We start from the raw sequence: 18,846 nt of genomic DNA on the forward strand, positions 1-18,846 counted from the left end.
TAAAGACCAACTAAGTTAGTTCTTGGTATGAGCTTTCGTGTGCCTGCACACTTCTTCAGATACACTGAAACAGAAGTTGCCAGATCCTTCTATATAGTGAGAAGGTGGGGAGGGGTATTACTCAGAAGGGTGGTGGGAATGGGAGATTGGCAGATAGCTGAGATGAGCCTGTTGACGACTCTTAACGACTGCAATAGGTCTTACAGGAAAAGGCAAGGGGTGAGAAGGTGAAAAATGGCTTAGTCATGTATAATGTGATAAGGGTCTAAGAAGCAAGTGTTAGAAGCAGGGATGGCATGTCGCCTTTTGCCGCCTGAGGCAAAATGGGAAGGTGCCAGACCCGCAAAGCCTCACTTATCAGGGTCATGCAGCTGTGGCGGCTTCCAGAGGCATCTCACCAGAAGCCAACCCCACAGCTGCGGCTGCCACACAACCCTGGCAGTGGTGGTACCTCAGAGGTACCGCCCCACAGGATTCTCCTGCCCGAGTTGAGCTGCTTCATTCCCCCTCATGGGCAGCCTGGTCCTGGTCAGAAGGAAAAGGGTAGAGAAAGAAAATTGATTTAGAACGTGCAACTGAAGACGAAAGGGGGAGACGGCGTCACTATTCTTAGTCGTGGGGCTGCTTCACAGACATTTGTGCGTTCAGCGAATGGGTTGTCATGAGTATAACCACACTGAGAGGGCTTTCTCACATCCTCAGGAAAGGTATTGCTTTTCAGAGCAGGGGGTGCACCCATCAGTCATCCCATGTCAAGCAATGAAGTGGTTCTGTGCATGTGGTAGGGGTGACGTTAGATGTCCTCTGCAAAAGCATGGCTGGAGATGTCAGGTTAAGGGACAGCCATGGTGCAGTCTGGAGTCCACAACTTGCCAGTTCGTAGATCTCAGCTGCCGGGGCATATTTAGAATTGTTGATATCTTTTTTTTTATTATAAATATTTTATTAAGTTTTCACAATAAAAAAGCATTCAAGAAAATATGCAAAAACAAAGAAAATACAAAATCACAAAAAACAATACAATACAAAAATACAAACATTGAACACATCAAAAGAAAAAAAAGAGATAAAAACACATATAATAACAAAAAACAAAAATTCCCTCTTTCTTAATTTCTCATCTTCAATTAACTTATTTTCCCGACTTCCTCACGTCTCCCGTTCTTGTATCCCTTTTTAGAAATTAATTCAGCAAATTCATATCCAATTAATTTATCTGTTATTAATCCAATCTTACATTTTACTTTGTTGCTAAAGCCCCTGCGATTCATTTCAATGTCCTCAACATTCAAAAATTTTACAATATTTCTGCAAATAAATTTTAAATTTCTTCCAATCTTCCTCCACCGACTCCTCTCCCTGGTTAGAATTGTTGATATCATCGCATTGTGGGACTACAATGTTTTCATAGTATAAATCTGTCAAGATTAAAAATAAAATAAAATAGTGGAAGGCAGGGTGAATGAATACAGGCAGACCCTCCAAGTGTCCCTAGTTTCCAGGGACAGTCCTGCGTTTACAAAAGCTGTCCCGGTTTCTGATTTGATCCCAGAATGTCCCGCTCTTCCTTAGGACGTCCCTCTTTCATCGGAGAAATGTTTGGGGTGTCTGGTACAGTAAAGGGACCCCTGACCATTAGGTCCAGTCGTGACCGACTCTGGGGTTGCAGCGCTCATCTTGCTTTATTGGCCGAGGGAGCCGGCATACAGCTTCCGGGTCATGTGGCCAGCATGACTAAGCTGTTTCTGGCGAACCAGAGCAGCGCACGGAAATGCCATTTACCTTTCCGCCAGAGCAGTACCTATTTATCTACTTGCACTTTGTGCTTTCAGACTGCTAGGCTGGGAGGAGCAGGGACTGAGCAACGGAAGCTCACCCTGTCACGGGGATTCGAACTGCTGACCTTCTGATTGGCAAGCCCGAGGCTCTGTGGTTTAACCCACAGCGCCGCCCGTGTCCCTGGGGTGTGTGGTAGAATGTCCCTATTTTCATTGTAAAAATGTTGGATGGCATGGAGTTATGTTGGGGCAGCACAGTCAGATGGGTGGAGTATAAATAAAATATTATCATTATCATTATTGAATAGGATACCCCTATTTTCATCAGAGAAATGTTGGAGGGTATTACAGGTGGAGTGGAAACTTCAACAATAGCATGCTGTTTGTCTGGGGAATAGCATGCTGTTTGTCTAGGTGGGCTTCTAACATCAGCTATGATGTTAAAATAGCATGCCCCTATTTTCCTCTATGGCAGGGGTCAGTAACCTAAGGCCCATGGGGCACAAGCGGCCCATTAGGGTCATTTAACCGGCCCATGGACCCCTGCCGCCTGCTCAGAGACCCCTGTCACCTGCTCAGTCAGCTGCTGTGCGCCGCACTAAACCAGCAGAGTGGGGACCGCCTTCTGCCACTCTGGCCGGCTTTCCATTGGCTGCAGGAAGCTGCACATTGGCTGCAGGAAGCTGCGCACGCCTCCTCCGCGCCGGAAGGAGACCAGAATTAGTGTTTGCACATGTGTGTGTGCTTCTGCAGGACCATGAACCAGCCCAAGCCACAAAAACTTTGCCAAGCCCTGCTCTATGGCATGTTAAAGGGTATGTGTCGTTTGTTACAATGGTTCAGTCTAAAAAGCCTCAGTGGATCCTGGAGATTTAACCTCCAGTGTCAACTCCCATTGGGCTCTTGTGTCACCTGACAATGCCAGCCATGCTTATCGGATAACAAGGCTACAATACTGGAAGGTATCCATGGCTTTCAGTTTGGCAGATGTCCCTGGTTGTTCGGGGATCAATCACCAGAGTCCAGCTGTCATCATCTCCTATTTGAGAGCCCCCTCCAGTGCCATGGATCTAAATTTACGATTGTCCCATAAAAACTTTCATTCAGCAGCCACAATAATATAGCCTGAGTACTAACTGCTGACCCCCAGGACTGGCTTCTTTGGACCTGTCAGCCCAATTTTCTCTCTTATTAATTCTAGACAAGGCTAGAGAGATAATTGTGTGCTCACCAACAGAGTTATACCTCAAGGGGTATCATCAGATATACATTGGACATGGTGCTTAGCCCACAGTTTGAACTGGAGTTGAAATGAACTCACTGCCGACATCTCCTCTGCAAACCTTTGGGTGTGGAACGTTCTCAAGCTGTTCTTTCAATGGTCAAATGTTCTCCAAAGTTTGGACATCTATATTGGACCTCCCTAATGCAATTTAATTATTAATCTGATACATTGCAGGATTTGATGGTTGCCAAGCCATAGTTAGTGGGTGGCAATATGGAGTGGTAGATTAGACCACTGTAAATATATTACAGCAGGTTTGATATAACATTTATGTAAGTATATAATTGGAAATTAGAAGAAATGAGAGGGAAAACAAGGGATTCGGAAAAATGAAATAAGATACAAGAAATCAGGGGGAGAAAATTGGAATCCAGGGGAGGGGTGGGCGGAAGCCTATATTGTATTTTTGGAAAAGTATTCAATTTTAAAATATTGTGATTATAAAATTTGAAAATAAAATATTTAAAAAATATGGAGTTATAGGTTATGGTGATTTTCAAACTTTCTGTTTTGTTTATTTACAATAAGTATTTGGCACTATATCTATATCTAAAGCCTGCCAACATCAAACAAAATCAAGACGTGCTAATGTACACAGATTTCAAATGCTGAGTTACGTTTTTCACATCCAGATGCAAATTTCGGTTTTGCTTTAAAAAATGGATAATGCAGAATGGCATCAGGAAATAGAAATGTTGCATTTTAAACATTTGTGAATGTTCATTTCAGATCCAGTACCCTGCTCCTCCCTCCCCCCCAACCTCCCCCCCCCCCAGCAGTCAGTGGAAATTGCTTGCAAAAATACCTACTAGGAGAAATGCCACTGAATTTTCATGAGGTCTTTTTGTTTGTTTGTTTGTTTGTTTGTTTGTTTAAAAAATCAAACTGCTGAGGAAATGCAGCAAATGAAACTGAAAACTGGAAAAATGAGAAACTGAGAGAACATGAAATTTTGACAGATCGATCTATCTCCACGCTCTGCTTTATCTAAACATTTCAATATGTGCATATCCTTTGGTTTATTTGACTCTATACTTTACACTGCGATGCGGGTGGCGCTGTGGGTTAAACCACAGAGCCTAGGACTTACTGATCAGAAGGTTGGCAGTTCGAATCCCCGCGATGGGGTGAGCTCCCGTTGCTCGGTCCCTGCTCCTGCCAACCTAGCAGTTCGAAAGCACGTCAAAGTGCAAGTAGATAAATAGGTACCACTCCGGCGGGAAGGTAAACGGTGTTTCTGTGCACTGCTCTGGTTTGCCAGAAGCGGCTTAGTCATGCTGGCCACATGACCCGCAAGCTGTACGCCGGCTCCCTCAGCCAATAAAGCTGTAACCTCAGATGAGCACCGCAACCCCAGAGTCGGCCACGACTGGACCTAATGGTCAGGGGTCCCTTTACCTTTACCTTTATACTTTACACTCTTTACACCTATCCCTTCCAATCCTTTGAGAGACTCTGTTTAAACAAACAAACAAACAAAAAAGGAGCTGCCAATTTTTGTCCTCCAAATCCCTTTTTAAAATCCTCAGATGAATAACTTTGGTCTGCCCCCGCCCAAACCTCATCTCCTAATCATACCTGCAACTGTCCCTTCCCAGCTGATTTTTTTTTAAAAAAACAAATCAAGGCTGATTTTGTATAGCTGATCTGGCCCCCTCCCAAAGTATCTTCCCCACTTAAAACAAATGGAAGGAAATGGGGAGGAGAGCATTGTCAGGAGACCAGCGAAATGCCAAGAGTAAAGAATTAATCTGCCTCTTTATAGGGAGTTAATGGACCATTTGGATACAGGATAAAGATCACACTATTCCAATACCAATCAAGATAAATTTATTGGGGTGAAACTAAAAGCACAGTATATTGGCTTAGCACCTTATGCAGCTATCCTGCCGGAGGGAAATAACAGGAAATGTTATTTCTTTGTTTTGAACGTGTACTTAAATGAATAAAGGAGGTGGGGACCTGAACAGAAAGATAGAAACCTGCTTTACACGGAGCCAGACAATTGGTCCATCTATCTCAGTGCAGTGGTACCTTGGTTCTCAAACTTTATCCGTTCCAAAACCAAAGTGTTCCAAAACAAGGCGTGCTTTCTTATAGAAAGTAATGCAAAATGGATTAATCCGTTCCAGACTTTCAAAAACAACCCCTAAAACAGCAATTTAACATGAATTTTACTATCTAGCGAGCCCACTGATCCTTAAAATAAAAGCAATAAACAATGTACTGCACTCATACAATCAATCCACCAGTAGATGAACTGGGTTCCACACAGTCACAAAAACAAAACAAAAAGAGCCGCGAAAACTAAAACGCAAAATAAATAGCAAAAACAGACAGACCTCAGTGTAACACTCAAAATGGAAAAGTGTGGAACTCAAAATGGAAGCATAACACTCAAAATGGAGCACATTCAGCTTCCAAAAAAAGTTTGCAAACTGGAACACTTGCTTCCAGGTTTGCAGTGTTTGGGTTCCAAGTTGTTTGAGTACCAAGGTACCACTGTACAGTATTGTCTCTTCTTCTTCTTCTTCTTCTTCTTCTTCTTCTTCTTCTTCTTCTTCTTCTTCCTTGATCACTCGTAGCTGAGTAAGATTGTCCTCCATAAACACAGTTTTAATAATGAGTCCGTAAATGACTGTGGAGGCCAATTCTGGATCCACATGTCCTTCCAACAGTGGGGACAGAGGTTTCCAGGCAGGAGTTGATCACGGTGTGGATTTGCCAAGTATGCCTTCCTCTTAGTGTATTTCTCCCTTTCGTCCTGAGTTTGAGCGTCTTCAAAGCCCATGACACCTTTGGTAAAGACTGTTCTCCAACTGGAGCGCTCACAGGCCAGTGTTTCCCAGTTGTCAGTGTTTATACTACATTTTTTTAATTTGCCTTGAGAGAGTCTTTAAATCTCTTTTGTTGACCACCAGCATTACACTTTCCACTTTTAAGCTCGGAATAGAGTAGTTGCTTTGGAATACATTCATCAGGCATTCGCACAACATGACCAGTCCAACAAGGTTGATGTTGACTTACTTACCTCCTGGTTTGAAGTGTTTGGGTTCCAAGTTGTTTGAGTACCAAGGTACCATGGTTTGTCTACACTGATTGGCAGTGACTTCCTAGGCAGCGGTTCTCAACCTGTGGGTCCCCAGATGTTGTTGGACTACAACTCCCATCATCCCTGAGCTCTGACCTTGCTAGCTAGGGATGATGGGAGTTGTAGTTCAACAACATCTGGGGACCCACAGGTTGAGAAAGCCTGCTCTAGGGTTTCAGGCAGGGTTACCTTCTACATGCAAAGCAGGAGCCTAACCACTGAGCTACAGACCCTTCCCTCTGAATACATGCGGAGGGGGGGGATTCAAGCAGGGCTGGTGTCAGAAGTCAGCAACACTCGGCACTTGCCCAGGCCCACACCCCAGAAGGGACCACACTGCTGACCCCAAGTCACTGAGCCCCCCTCCTTGTAGCCACTGCCCTGTTGATGCTCCCTGTGAGCAGCAGTGACAAGAGAGGAGAGACGGGAACAGCCATCTTGTGCCCTCTCAACGGGGAGATTTGCAGGCTAGGGGCAGAGGGAGGGAGGCAGCACACAGTTAAACAATGGAACTCATTCCCACAAGAGATGGCGATAGCCACCAATTGTAGAGTTGGAAGGGACCTGAAGGATCATCTATTGCAACCCCATGCAATGCAGGAACGCAGGAAGGGAGAGCTATTGATGGATACTAAGCACAATGACTATGCTCTGGCACCGCACTTGGAGGTCGCAATGATTCTGAATACGAATTGCTGGAAACCACAGGAGAGGAGAGAGCTTTTGTGCTCAGGTCCTGTTTGCTCAGCCTCATGACCAATAAATGGGTGAATAATAATAATAATAATAATAATAATAATAATAATAATAATAATAATTTATTTATACCCCGCCCATCTGGCTGGGCTTCCCCAGCCACTCTGGGCAGTTTCCAACAAAATATTAAAATACCGTAACGCATCAAACATTAAAAGTGTCCCTAAACAGGGCTGCCTTCAGATGTCTTCTAAAAGTCTGGTAGCTGTTTTCTCTTTGACATCTAATGGGAGGGTGTTCCACAGGATGGGCACCACTACCGAGAAGGCCCTCTGCCTGGTTCCCTGTAACTTGGCTTCTTGCAGTGAGGGAACCGCCAGAAGGCTCCTGGCGCTGGACCTCAGTGTCCGGGTAGAACGATGAGGGTGGAGATGCTTCTTCAGATATACTGGACCTAGGCCATTTAAGGCTTTAAAGGTCAGCACCAACACTTTGAATTGTGCTCAGAAATGTACTGGATGGATGCCAGACTAAAGTGCTGCCCTCGTGGAGCCTTCAGTGGCTAATAGAATCATAGCCCCCATAGTGCAAGCTGTTAGAGAAACTGCATGAGATCAGGCCACTGGCGGAGGAAGGGGGCTGCGGTGGGTGTGGCATGCCCAGGTGCCATCCCTGAGGGGAGGTGACATCACCACCCCGCCCCCTGGGATGCTCGCCACTCGCCGTGGACGGCTAGCCCTGCCCCCGGGTGCACAGCCTCTGGATCAGGCTGCTAGGCTTGCTTGCTGAGCAGCAGAGAAGCAGATGCATTCTGTTTTACATGAAGCTAAGACGTTTGGAAACATCTCATTCTTTTCGGTAAAGGTAAAGGGACCCCTGACCATTAGGTTCAGTCGCGGACGACTCTGGGGTTGCAACGCTCATCTCAATTTATTGGCCGAGGGAGCGGGCATACAACTTCCGGGTCATGTGGCCAGCATGACTAAGCCGCTTCTGGTGAACCAGAGCAGCGCACGGAAACGCCGTTTACCTTCCCGTCAGAGCGGTACCTATTTATCTACTTGCATTTTGACGTGCTTTTGAACTGCTAGGTTGGCAGGAGCAGGGACCGAGCAATGGGAGCTCACCGTGTCACAGGGATTCGAACTGCCGACCTTCTGATTGGCAGGTCCTAGGCTCTGTGGTTTACACCACAGCCCCACCCTTCTCATTCTTTTAGCTGATGCTTAAAGACATTTATTACTGTGATTACTGGCGACTTGCAGAAAAAAGTGGACGGCAGCAATGAAAGCTGCTATTTCAGAAGCTGTTTGTGGACAGTGGCTGTTCTTCCTGAAACTCAGACTTCTCCTCTCTTTCTCCCCCTCTCCAGGATGAAAAAAACCAAATGATGACCACGAACGTGTGGGTGAAACAAGTGAGTCAACCAAGATGTTTTATCCCATATTTCTCAGTCCCCCCCCCCAAATGTCTCACTTTTTGTCTGTTGAGAAAATAGAGGGTGTAATCCAGTGGGGTGTTTTCAAGGGCAAATATGAATGCAGTTGCACAGCTCCATTTCAGTAGTGCTCAGGGCCTCAGCACTGGAATGCATTCAGATATTTGTCTTCAACTGGCCAACGGATGTTTTTCTTCAATGAAAAAAACAATGTGGAATTAAGAGGGGAAACGAGGCAACCCAAAATGGAAGGGAATGTCGCACCATTGATGAAAGAGCAAAGATTTCATTTTTAGCTACCAGCTGACATATTTCAGGTGCAAAGTCTATACAAGGGCGACAATGCAATGCAGCTCTCCCATGCAAGCATTGCGTACAAAAATGCATATACTAGGGTGCATAAAAATGTGCATATTAGTGAAAATATATGCACTCAGTGCATTCAGTCTATGGCACCTTCCTTGCTGAACTTCAGGCACATAGCAATTACTTTCTTATTTCAGTAGGCTTATTATTATTATTTATTATTATTTTATTTATACCCAGCCCATCTGGCTGTTTCCCCAGTCACTCTGGGTGGCTTACAGCATATCTAAAAATATAATTAAAAACATCAAATGTTAAAAACATGCCAGTACAGGGCTGCCTTCAGATATCTTTTAAAAGTTGCATGATTCTTTATCTCCTTGACATCTGAAGGAAGGGCATTCCACAGGGAGGGCGCCTTTACCAAGAAGGCCCTCTGCCTGGTTCCCTGTAACTTTGCTTCTCGCAATGAGGGAACCAGCAGAAGACCCTCAGAGGTGGACCTCAGTGTCCGAGCAGAACGATGGGGATGAGGATGCTCCTGCAGGTATACTGAGAGAAGGCTGCTTATTGTTTTATGCTTGGCCTGGTTTATTTTTCATGCACTTTCCTTAGAAATGCTCATGATTAGGCAGTATATAAATGCCTTAAATGAATGACATAACATACGAAATACATTAGGGGAAATTGCTTTTTGCAAAAAATAAAAATTAAAAAAAAATGAAATAGGCAAAAATGCATACAAATGTTAGAATTTCTGCCCGGAAATGCTGATGAGTTTTCAGGAGGACCTTTCTAAAAAGAAATTGCAAACTGATCTGGAAATGTGGAGAACTAAACATAAGATTGGAGAAATGAGAAACCAAGCAAAAAGAGAATTTGGCATGCTCACACAAGCCCTAGTTAACACCCACCCTGACTCTAAAAAGGGGCCTTGTTGACCTGGAAATCTTGCACCCCCTTCCTCCCAGCCCCTTCCTCCTGCTGTTTGCCCCATATTTGATGGCCACTGTACAGCATGCCAGAGCAGTAAGGTAAAAGTAAAGGACCCCTGGATGGTTAAGTCCAGTCAAAGGTTTCTATGGGGTTGCAGCTCTCAGGCACAAAGGGGCACCGTGACGGAAACCAGAGTTCACGGAAATGCCATTTACCTTCCCGCCACAGTGGTGCCTATTTATCTACTTGCACTGGCGTGCTTTCGAACTGCTAGGTTGGCAGGAGCTGGGACGGAGCAACGGGAGCTCACCCCATCGCGGGGATTCGAACCGCTGACCTTCCGATTGGCAAGCCCAAGAGGCTCAATGGTTTAGATCACAGAGGCTGGCACTGTTTGTTCAAGGCAGGTTTCATTTGAAGTCTCTCAGAGCCCTGCCTTTCACACAGAATGGGGTTCGTCTCCCTGGGAAATGGGGCTGGAACAGAGCTGGCTACAGCTGGGATCCTGTTACACAAATTAGCATGCAGTGTTTCATACCCACGCTTAATACTGCAAATTGCAGGACGGTAATTCATTTTCTCAAGATGCTAATTAGTTTCATTTTCACTTTTTAGTCCAGTTAACTATGCTGATTTTATATATATATATATATATATATATATATAAACACTTTTGTTTGGGTTTGCAGGAGTGGCACGATTATAAGCTACGCTGGGATCCCGAGGACTACGAAAACGTGACTTCTATACGAATTCCCTCTGAGCTCATTTGGAGGCCGGACATTGTTCTCTACAACAAGTAAGGTGCCATTCTGCACAAATTTGCTTTGGAAAAGTGGCTTTAAAAGCTTTCCAGAAACCCAAAGTCTCATCAGAAGCATTTTGGGGTGTTTTTTTTGACGAGAGAAGGGTTGATCAATGAGTTTCTGTTAAAAGCAGCTCATCTGTGAGGCCATCTTCCCTTGGAAGGGCCTGTTGGATATAGAATCATAGAATCATAGAATCATAGAGTTGGAAGAGACCACAAGGGCCATCGAGTCCAACCCCCTGCCAAGCAGGAAACACCATCAGAGCACTCCTGACATATGATTGTCAAGCCTCTGCTTAAAGACCTCCAAAGTAGGAGACTCCACCACACTCCTTGGCAGCAAATTCCACTGCCGAACAGCTCTTACTGTCAGGAAGTTCTTCCTAATGTTTAGGTGGAATCTTCTTTCTTGTAGTTTGGATCCATTGCTCCGTGTCCGCTTCTCCGGAGCAGCAGAAAACAACCTTTCTCCCTCCTCTATGTGACATCCTTTTATATATTTGAACATGGCTATCATATCACCCCTTAACCTCCTCTTCTCCAGGCTAAACATGCCCAGCTCCCTTAGCCGTTCCTCATAAGGCATCGTTTCCAGGCCTTTGACCATTTTGGTTGCCCTCCTCTGGACACGTTCCAGTTTGTCAGTGTCCTTCTTGAATTGTGGTGCCCAGAACTGGACACAGTACTCCAGGTGAGGTCTGACCAGAGCAGAAGTCTGGTTGGGCTCTCAGTCAGAGGTGCTGGCTTGGGAACAGTGGGGAATGTTCAGCACTGGGGCCTGCCTGTGACATCATGTGTATGATGCGCAACATTGGAAGGAGGCCAAGATTCGAGTCCAGTGCACCGAGCCTGTCGGTGGACCGGGAAAGCCTCTTGTCTGTAAACACTAGCTAAACTATAAGTCCCATTGTAGGGAGCTACAGTGTTGTTTAAATCTGAGGAATTGGAGGTGGTGATATGGGTGGGGTGGGGAGTAATAGATTTAGATGTGGTGGCGACTGCATAGGCCGCCCCCTTTCCGTCAGAGTTGCCGTGAGATGTAAGGTTTAACAAACTAAAAAAAAGCTGCATTCCCCCACTTTTTGTTCATAGATCACCTGCCTCTTAAAAGTACAAAAACCACTATAACCAATGCATAAATATTAAATCCCAAATATCTGTTCAAAAACAGCCACTTTGTAATTAAAGCATGCCAAAATGAGAACAAATCATTCCTTTTTAAGTCGGCCATCTCTTGCTAAAGATTTACTTCTGATAGCCTCTGCAGGGTCTATGTAATTAATAATCCATGAGTACATGAGAATACCTTATGCTAAATGAAACAGCAGCATTTTAATATTATATGATTTGTTTCCTGGATCAGAGCCAAGGAAAGGGAAGTATTTGTTTCTGTAATCTTCGCACGTATTGAACTATTGCCTTTCAATGTCATGGAGCTTCAGTCTAAACAGGAATTGGGACAAGAGGATTTGTTTCGGATTTAGCATTACGATTCCGGTCAGTGTGGAACCAGTAGCTCAGTATAGCAGAACAAATGTGTGTTTGGATACTATGAATCTGGGCCAAAACATTGCAGGGAAAATGCATAGCAGACTTGAGCTTAATGTAACTAACCTTGTAGTCCTATGCATCAGGGGTTGGGAGCTTGAGGTCAAATCTGGGTCTCTCTATCTGACCACTGGGATGCTCCTCGGGCCACACCCCCTACTTAGCCACACCCTTATTGGCCGTCCTTCATGCCCTCCTTGAGAGATTTTGGCTGGCTGGAAAGCATCCTCCAACAATCATCATGCATGGAGGACAGAGGGTGTCGTTCGCATGTCGAAACTAGACTTTGGTACAAACGTAAAATGTAGATTGTTTTGCTCTGCAAAAAAGGAGCAAATTCCCTGGCTGCCTCAGATCCAGGTTTGGGGCAAGTACTCTTGGGTGAGAGAACATAGAGTGTAAGTCCTTTAAAAGATCCCCTTCTAAGTTCCTTTCAGGGGACACGGGTGGCGCTGTGGGTTAAACCACAGAGCCTAGGACTTGCTTATCAGAAAGTCGGCAGTTCGAATCCCCACGACAGGGTGAGCTCCCGTTGCTCGGTCCCTGCTCCTGCCAACCTAGCAGTTCGAAAGCATGTCAAAGTATAAGTAGATAAATAGGTACCACTCTGGCGGGAAGGTAAACGGTGTTTCCATGTGCTGCTCTGGTTTGCCGGAAGTGGCTTAGTCATGCTGGCCACATGACCTGGAAGCTGTACGCTGGCTCCCTCAGCCAATAAAGCCAGATGAGTGCCACAACCCCAGAGTCGGCCACGACTGGACCTAATGGTCAGGGGTCCCTTTACCTTTCAAAGTTCCCCTCTACCCTTAGCATAGAAAGAATTCACACATTTGTTAAGTTTAAATAGTTTACTTACAAATTCTTCAAAGGTCACGTGCATGTGCTTTTCTATTAAGAAAACACGGGGAGTAAAACTTAGGTTCCAGAGTGGTAGATGTTTCTAAAATATTTGTATAGAAACACAAAGATGGCTTGCTTAAGCCACATGGTCTTGGCTTGGAGCAACCAGCCCAGACTTCCTTCCTGGTAGGGTTCACATGCTGGAATGGAAAGATCAAAGGCGTGATAACCCTTTTTCCCAAGTGAGGAGGAGTGACCTAGATAAGCCTGGCAGGAGAGCTTTCTCTATGGTCTTAATCCCTTCATGCCTTAATTAGATTTAAGGATGTTGGTTATACAAGGCTGGTTGCCCCACAGTCAGTTTGGAAAATATATTTAAAAATTCACTATAGGGAACCAGTGAATGCCTATCACTTTATGGGAGATATAGGCATAATCCACAAAGAATTTCAAAAGGGAACACAGAAGCACATTATACCTAAATGAATCTTGAGGAAGGGAAAATATAAGGAGGAGTTCATGTGGCGCAGTGGGGGGAGGATTACGATGAAATGATTACATGGGGAAATAAAGTTTAAAGTCATCTATTAAAGCATCAGTTAAAGTAGCTATTACATGCAATGATTAAAGCATGCAAGATTAAAATTGACTGCAATTTAACCATAGCTAAACCTCCCATTGGTCCACCTAAACTCCACTAACCTTATAGTTAAAGGCTTACTCCATTACCAGCAGTATAGTATTTTGACCTCAAAAAGTAAGGAAACATGACTTGTAGGTTTCTATTCCAAACAGGAGAGAGGTTCAGGTGAATTCAGGTGAAGGTTAGTAGAAATGAACTTGCTGGTGGGTTCTCCCCACCCCCTTTCCTCATAACTAAATTTTTGGTTCTGTATTGGGAAATGACAGGTCATGGGGCAGAAAGTTCATCATACCTCTGGTCTTGACTGTCCTGAAGTACCACGTCTTTGTCTTGGGCTGGCTGTCATGTTCCTAGGATCTCACTAGGGCTCCCTCAGACCAAGAGACCCTAAAAGTATCCAACTTCATATCTTCTTCACATTGTGGTCCATTGGGGCATGAGGTAACCTGGGCCTAGTCGTCATGGAGACAGCATATCCATCTCCCCTCCTCCTGCTGTTTCAGATTCCAGTGGTCCAGGCTGAGAAAAATCTCTGCCTTCCTTTGCAACAGGAAGCAGACTGTTCCTGAGCCACCGTTGTCAACCCAACAATAGTTTCCATCCCATAGTTTTGTGGGGTCTGCTGTCAGTCCCCTGGAACCCCCTCCAAAATAAAGGCAGAGCTAAAGTGTTTTGCTCCTGTGTGCTTTCACACAGAAACGTCCGCAGTGCTTTCAGGTTTGTTATGTACATTTGTTTTGTAGTTTTATTTTAAATGGTTAGCTACCTTGTCTACACTCTCTGTGAAAAGGCAACAGATCAGTGCAACTATAAAATCTGCCCTCCTTTCTGACTGCTGTTCATGGGATGATGCGTGGAAAACCATTCCAAAACCTTGTGTTTGAGCTGGTCTCATAATATCCACAGCTTAGCTGGAAAGGAAGGTGTTCTCTTTGTTTGCACATTTGATATTTCAGCCTTCCTTCTTAAATGGATATTTTTGTACATGGTTTGATGTGGGCTGCCTGCTCTAAGATCCAGGGTGAAGCATGCCAGAAATGTTAAGGGCAAGCTATGGGAGGCCTGTGAACAGTTTCCTGACTTTTAAAACTGAAATGCATTTGTGGGGAATAAGTAGAGATGGGGGGGGGGGTGCTGAAAATGTGTGTGGAGCAGCAGTAAGGGTGCTTAACTCTTTCTCTGCAGACTGTTTTTTAATTACTGCTGTGCCCAAACCTCTAATTTCTCAAACGTTTCCTTTCTCCTTCGAAAGAGGCTTCCATTCTTCTGCCTCTTTCTGAAGGCATGTTAGAATTTCAATGGCTGTGTTGTTTTGAGCTCACCTTATCATTGCAAGGTGACGGTTGTGGTTGGTATTTGTGTGTTTTCTTTCCGTTCAACTCCTCCCCAGTTCTTTGCAGTCTCCCCAGCTGATTGAGATTCCTGATCTGGCAAATGCCCCACAGAAAGAATCACCCCACAATATCTTCACCCCTGGGTTTTAATTGAAGCACTAGAAGCTAAAGAGTCTCGCTAGTGCAGGCATAGGCAAACTCAGCCCTCCAGATGTCTTGAGACTACAGTTCCCATCATCCCTGACCACTGGTCCTGTTAGCTAAGGATGATGGGAGTTGTAGTCCCAAAACATCTGGAGGGCCAAGTTTGCCTATGCCTGCACTAGTGAGTGCCTGAGATTGGTGTGGCTGCTGATTTTGTTTTTAAGGAAAGCCGTCCCTTTTGCCTTAAAATCAATCCTCCTACACAGGGTGGTTTTTTAAAACAACAACAACAACTAAACAGCAGCATCTACTTTAAAAACAACAACAACCAACAGCTGTTGGACACACAATAGGCAGCCCTCAGACCTTCCCATGCTTACAGGAAAGCCCAGCTGAGGGTGTCACAGGGTTTTCAAGAAGCGTGGGCACCCAGGAAGGCTGCAGAGTGTGGACTACTGAAGGGATTATTTGTAGAATGAAACAAAGGACACACCAAACAACCTACTGGCCACATTGAAACCACCCTGAGACGTGCAGGTGTAGGGCAGTATGATTAATAATAATAATAATAATAATAATAATAATAATAATAATAATAGAAGAAAGTAAAGTAAGAACCGATGGAGGCTGATCTATAAGGCAAACAAGGTACTGTGCCACCCACCTTAGTCTGCCCTTAGCTGACCCCCACCTGCCTGGCATCCTATTTGCAACCAATCAGGGAGTTGCTCAACCTGCTATAGACTCTGGCTCCACTTTCTACTTGTCTCCCTGCCTTCCATACTCTCCTTCCCAATGGGCACCAGCCACTACTGGTAAGCACTACAAAAGCCTTACATCTCACTCATGAGAACCACCTTCTTCTTCTTCTTCTTCTTCTTCTTCTTCTTCTTCTTCTTCTTCTTCTTCCCTTTCAAATGCAATCTCTTTGCCCATAGATTGCTTAAGTCTGGTCGGCCGGCGGACGGAGTTGGGGGAAATGGAAGAAACAAATTCAAAACAGTTTTATCTTATCACAACCATACTCCCTCCCCCAACTTCTTTTCCACCTGTGCAGAAAGATACAGGATTCCTATGTATTTCCTCTTGTGAGGAAAAGGGTGGTTCAAGGAGGTCAGCTTTGGGTGGACAACTGCCCCACAGGGAACCCTTTCCGCTGCGGCTGGTCTGATGAAATTTGCTTCCGCAATATCTCAGAAGTTTGGTAAAACCACAACCTGTCAGGAGCAGGAGTCAGGTGTAGGTCAGACAGAAAACCATAAAGCACCTAATTATTATTATTATTATTATTATTATTATTATTATTATTATTATTATTATTATTATTATTATTACCCCGCTCATCTGGCTTGGATTCCCCAGCCACTCTGAGTGGCTTCCAACAGAATATTAAAAACAATACAGCGTCAGACATTATAAACCTCCCTAAACAGGGCCGCCTTCAGTTGTCTTTTAAAAGTAAAATAGTTGTTTATTGCCTTGACATCTGCTGGGAGGGCGTTCCACAGGGCAGGTGCCACTACCGAGAGGGCCCTCTGCCTGGTTCCCTGTAACCTCATTTCTCGCAGCGAGGGAACTGCTTCCTAGTATGAAGGTCCTTGCCTTCCCACAGTTCTCTAAAGCTCTACGCCAGTTCCTTTCCCATCAGCCTAAGGTTCCTTCGTCTTGCCTCTCATTGCTCTGCCCTCTTCATTTCTCTGCATGTTCTTGGAGGACGGGGGATAGGGGTGGTGCTGGTCTCAAGAGGGTGAGGAGACTCCCTAGATTCTTCAGCAGCCTGCCTCATCTCTGTCTCCTGACCCCACTCGCCCTCTCTTGCCTCTGATTCTAGACTGCTGTCTGTCATAGCCTCTTCCTGCTCACTAAACCCTGTTGCCTCTTCAGCTTCCAACACCTCCTCCTCCCAGTCTGCTCCCTCTTCTCCCTCTGGCCACTCATCATTGTCCCACCACCAATCCCCTGGCTCTGAGCCTTCTTCCCCGGGGGTTCCCTCAGGGATTCCCCAGCTGGTGCCTCCCACCACTCCTCTTCACCCAGTCACAACAGCAACAACAGGATCTTCCGGGTCACATCTAGTTTGGCCGTAACTATAAAGAAAACATAACAACACAACTTGAAGCCTTTCGTGTTTCTTTCGCTGGGGAGAAATCAAGACGAGGGGAAGTGAAACTGAGATTTGAGATTTGTATCTTCCAGGGACGCATCCCCATAGTTGTTCCGTTATCCTCTCATCTTGGCTCATTATTGTCAAAAGCTTCTACCGTCGTTCTCTAGAGGACCAAATTAAATCAGTAACTGGCGAGGCTTGTTCCAGGGAGTATATATACTTGTCAAGATTCATGAAGAATCTAAAGCCAAATTAATATCCTAAGGGGGAATTAGTATGCGGTAGGATTTCTCTTCGGCAAGCTCTGTTAGATTAGTTCGAAGGCTCAGTGTATAGCAGCACACACAGACCCTGCCCTAGACCTTGGCAAAGCCCTGTGCCAATGGAGGGCTATGCCAATGAGGCTTCCGTCATTGCATCTTTATTATTTATTTCTTTATAACCTGCCTTCATTGATTCTGCTTCATTGACCATGCAAAAGCCTTTGACTGTGTCGACCACAGCAAACTATGGCAAGTTCTTAAAGAAATGGGAGTGCCTGATCACCCTCATCTGTCTCCTGAGAAATCTCTATGTGGGACAAGAAGCTACAGTTAGAACTGGATATGGAACAACTGACTGCTTCAAAATTGGGAAAGGAGTACGACAAGGCTGTATATTGTCTCCCTGCTTATTTAACTTATATGCAGAATTCATCATGCGAAAGGCTGGGCTGGATGAATCCCTAGCCGGAATTAAGATTGCCGGAAGAAATATCAACAACCTCAGATATGCAGATGGCACAACCTTGATGGCAGAAAGTGAGGAGGAATTAAAGAACCTTTTAATGAGGATGAAAGAGGAGAGCGCAAAATATGGTCTGAAGCCCAACATCAAAAAAACGAAGATCATGGCCACTGGTCCCATCACCTCCTGGCAAATAGAAGGGGAAGAAATGGAGGCAGTGAGGCATTTTACTTTCTTGGGCTCAATGATCACTGCAGATGGTGACAGCAGCCACGAAATTAAAAGACGCCTGCTTCTTGGAAGAAAAGCAATGACAAACCTAGATAGCATCTTAAAAGCAGAGACATCACCTTGCCGACAAAGGTCCGTATAGTTAAAGTTATGGTTTTCCCAGTAGTGATGTATGGAACTGAGAGCTGGACCAAGGCTGATCGCCGAAGAATTGATGCTTTTGAATTATGGTGCTGGAGGGGACTCTTGAGAGTCCCATGAACTGCAAGAAGATCAAACCTCTCCATTCTTAAGGAAATCAGTCCTGAGTGCTCACTGGAAGGACAGATTGTGAAGCTGATGCTCCAATACCTCATGAGAAGAGAAGACTCCCTGGAAAATACCCTGATGTTGGGAAAGATGGAGGGCACAAGGAGAAGGGGACAACAGAGGACGAGATGGTTGGACGGTGTTCTCGAAGCTACCAGCATGAGTTTGACCAAACTGCGGGAGGCAGTGGAAGACAGGAGTGCCTGGTGTGCTCTGGTCCATGGGGTCACAAAGAATCGGACACGACTAAACAACTAAACAACAACAACCTGCCTTTCTCTCAGAACCAGAACTCAAGGCAGCTGAGAGAAATTAAAAAGAGATGGAAACACACATGGCTGAAACCATATCAAACGTCATGGTCAAAAAGTAATTGAACTATGTAAAAGAAAACCCATATCAATTAAAATGCAAATGGCGAATTGGGGTGGGGGTGGGGTGGGGACAAATAGTACAACACACCATTAAGAGCCTTTCCTTCAAAGCTGTCAATTCCCAAAAGTCTGCTGGAATAAAGCAGTCTTCAGCTTTATTCCAGAAGGAGAACAAGGTCTTTCCGAAGGTTTTCCCAAACTTGGGTCTCCAGTTGTTTTTGGACTACAATGCCCATCACTGGTCCTACTAGC

At 45.0% G+C, this 18,846-nt stretch overlaps 1 protein-coding gene across 2 annotated transcripts in view; it reads left to right on the forward strand.

Moving 5' to 3' along the window:
- CHRNA4 (cholinergic receptor nicotinic alpha 4 subunit) overlaps positions 1-18,846 on the forward strand; it is an 82,806-nt gene that overhangs the window by 27,338 nt on the left and 36,622 nt on the right. For both annotated transcript variants that reach the window (XM_083507435.1, XM_083507434.1), the window contains exons 3-4: positions 8,223-8,267; positions 10,220-10,329. In XM_083507435.1, coding sequence (XP_083363561.1) covers positions 8,223-8,267; positions 10,220-10,329 — 155 coding nt within the window. The remainder of the gene's footprint in view (positions 1-8,222; positions 8,268-10,219; positions 10,330-18,846) is intronic.

This window comes from Podarcis liolepis (assembly GCF_965112155.1).
Source record: "Podarcis liolepis genome assembly, chromosome: 6".
In the NCBI taxonomy this organism is placed as follows: domain Eukaryota; kingdom Metazoa; phylum Chordata; class Lepidosauria; order Squamata; family Lacertidae; genus Podarcis; species Podarcis liolepis.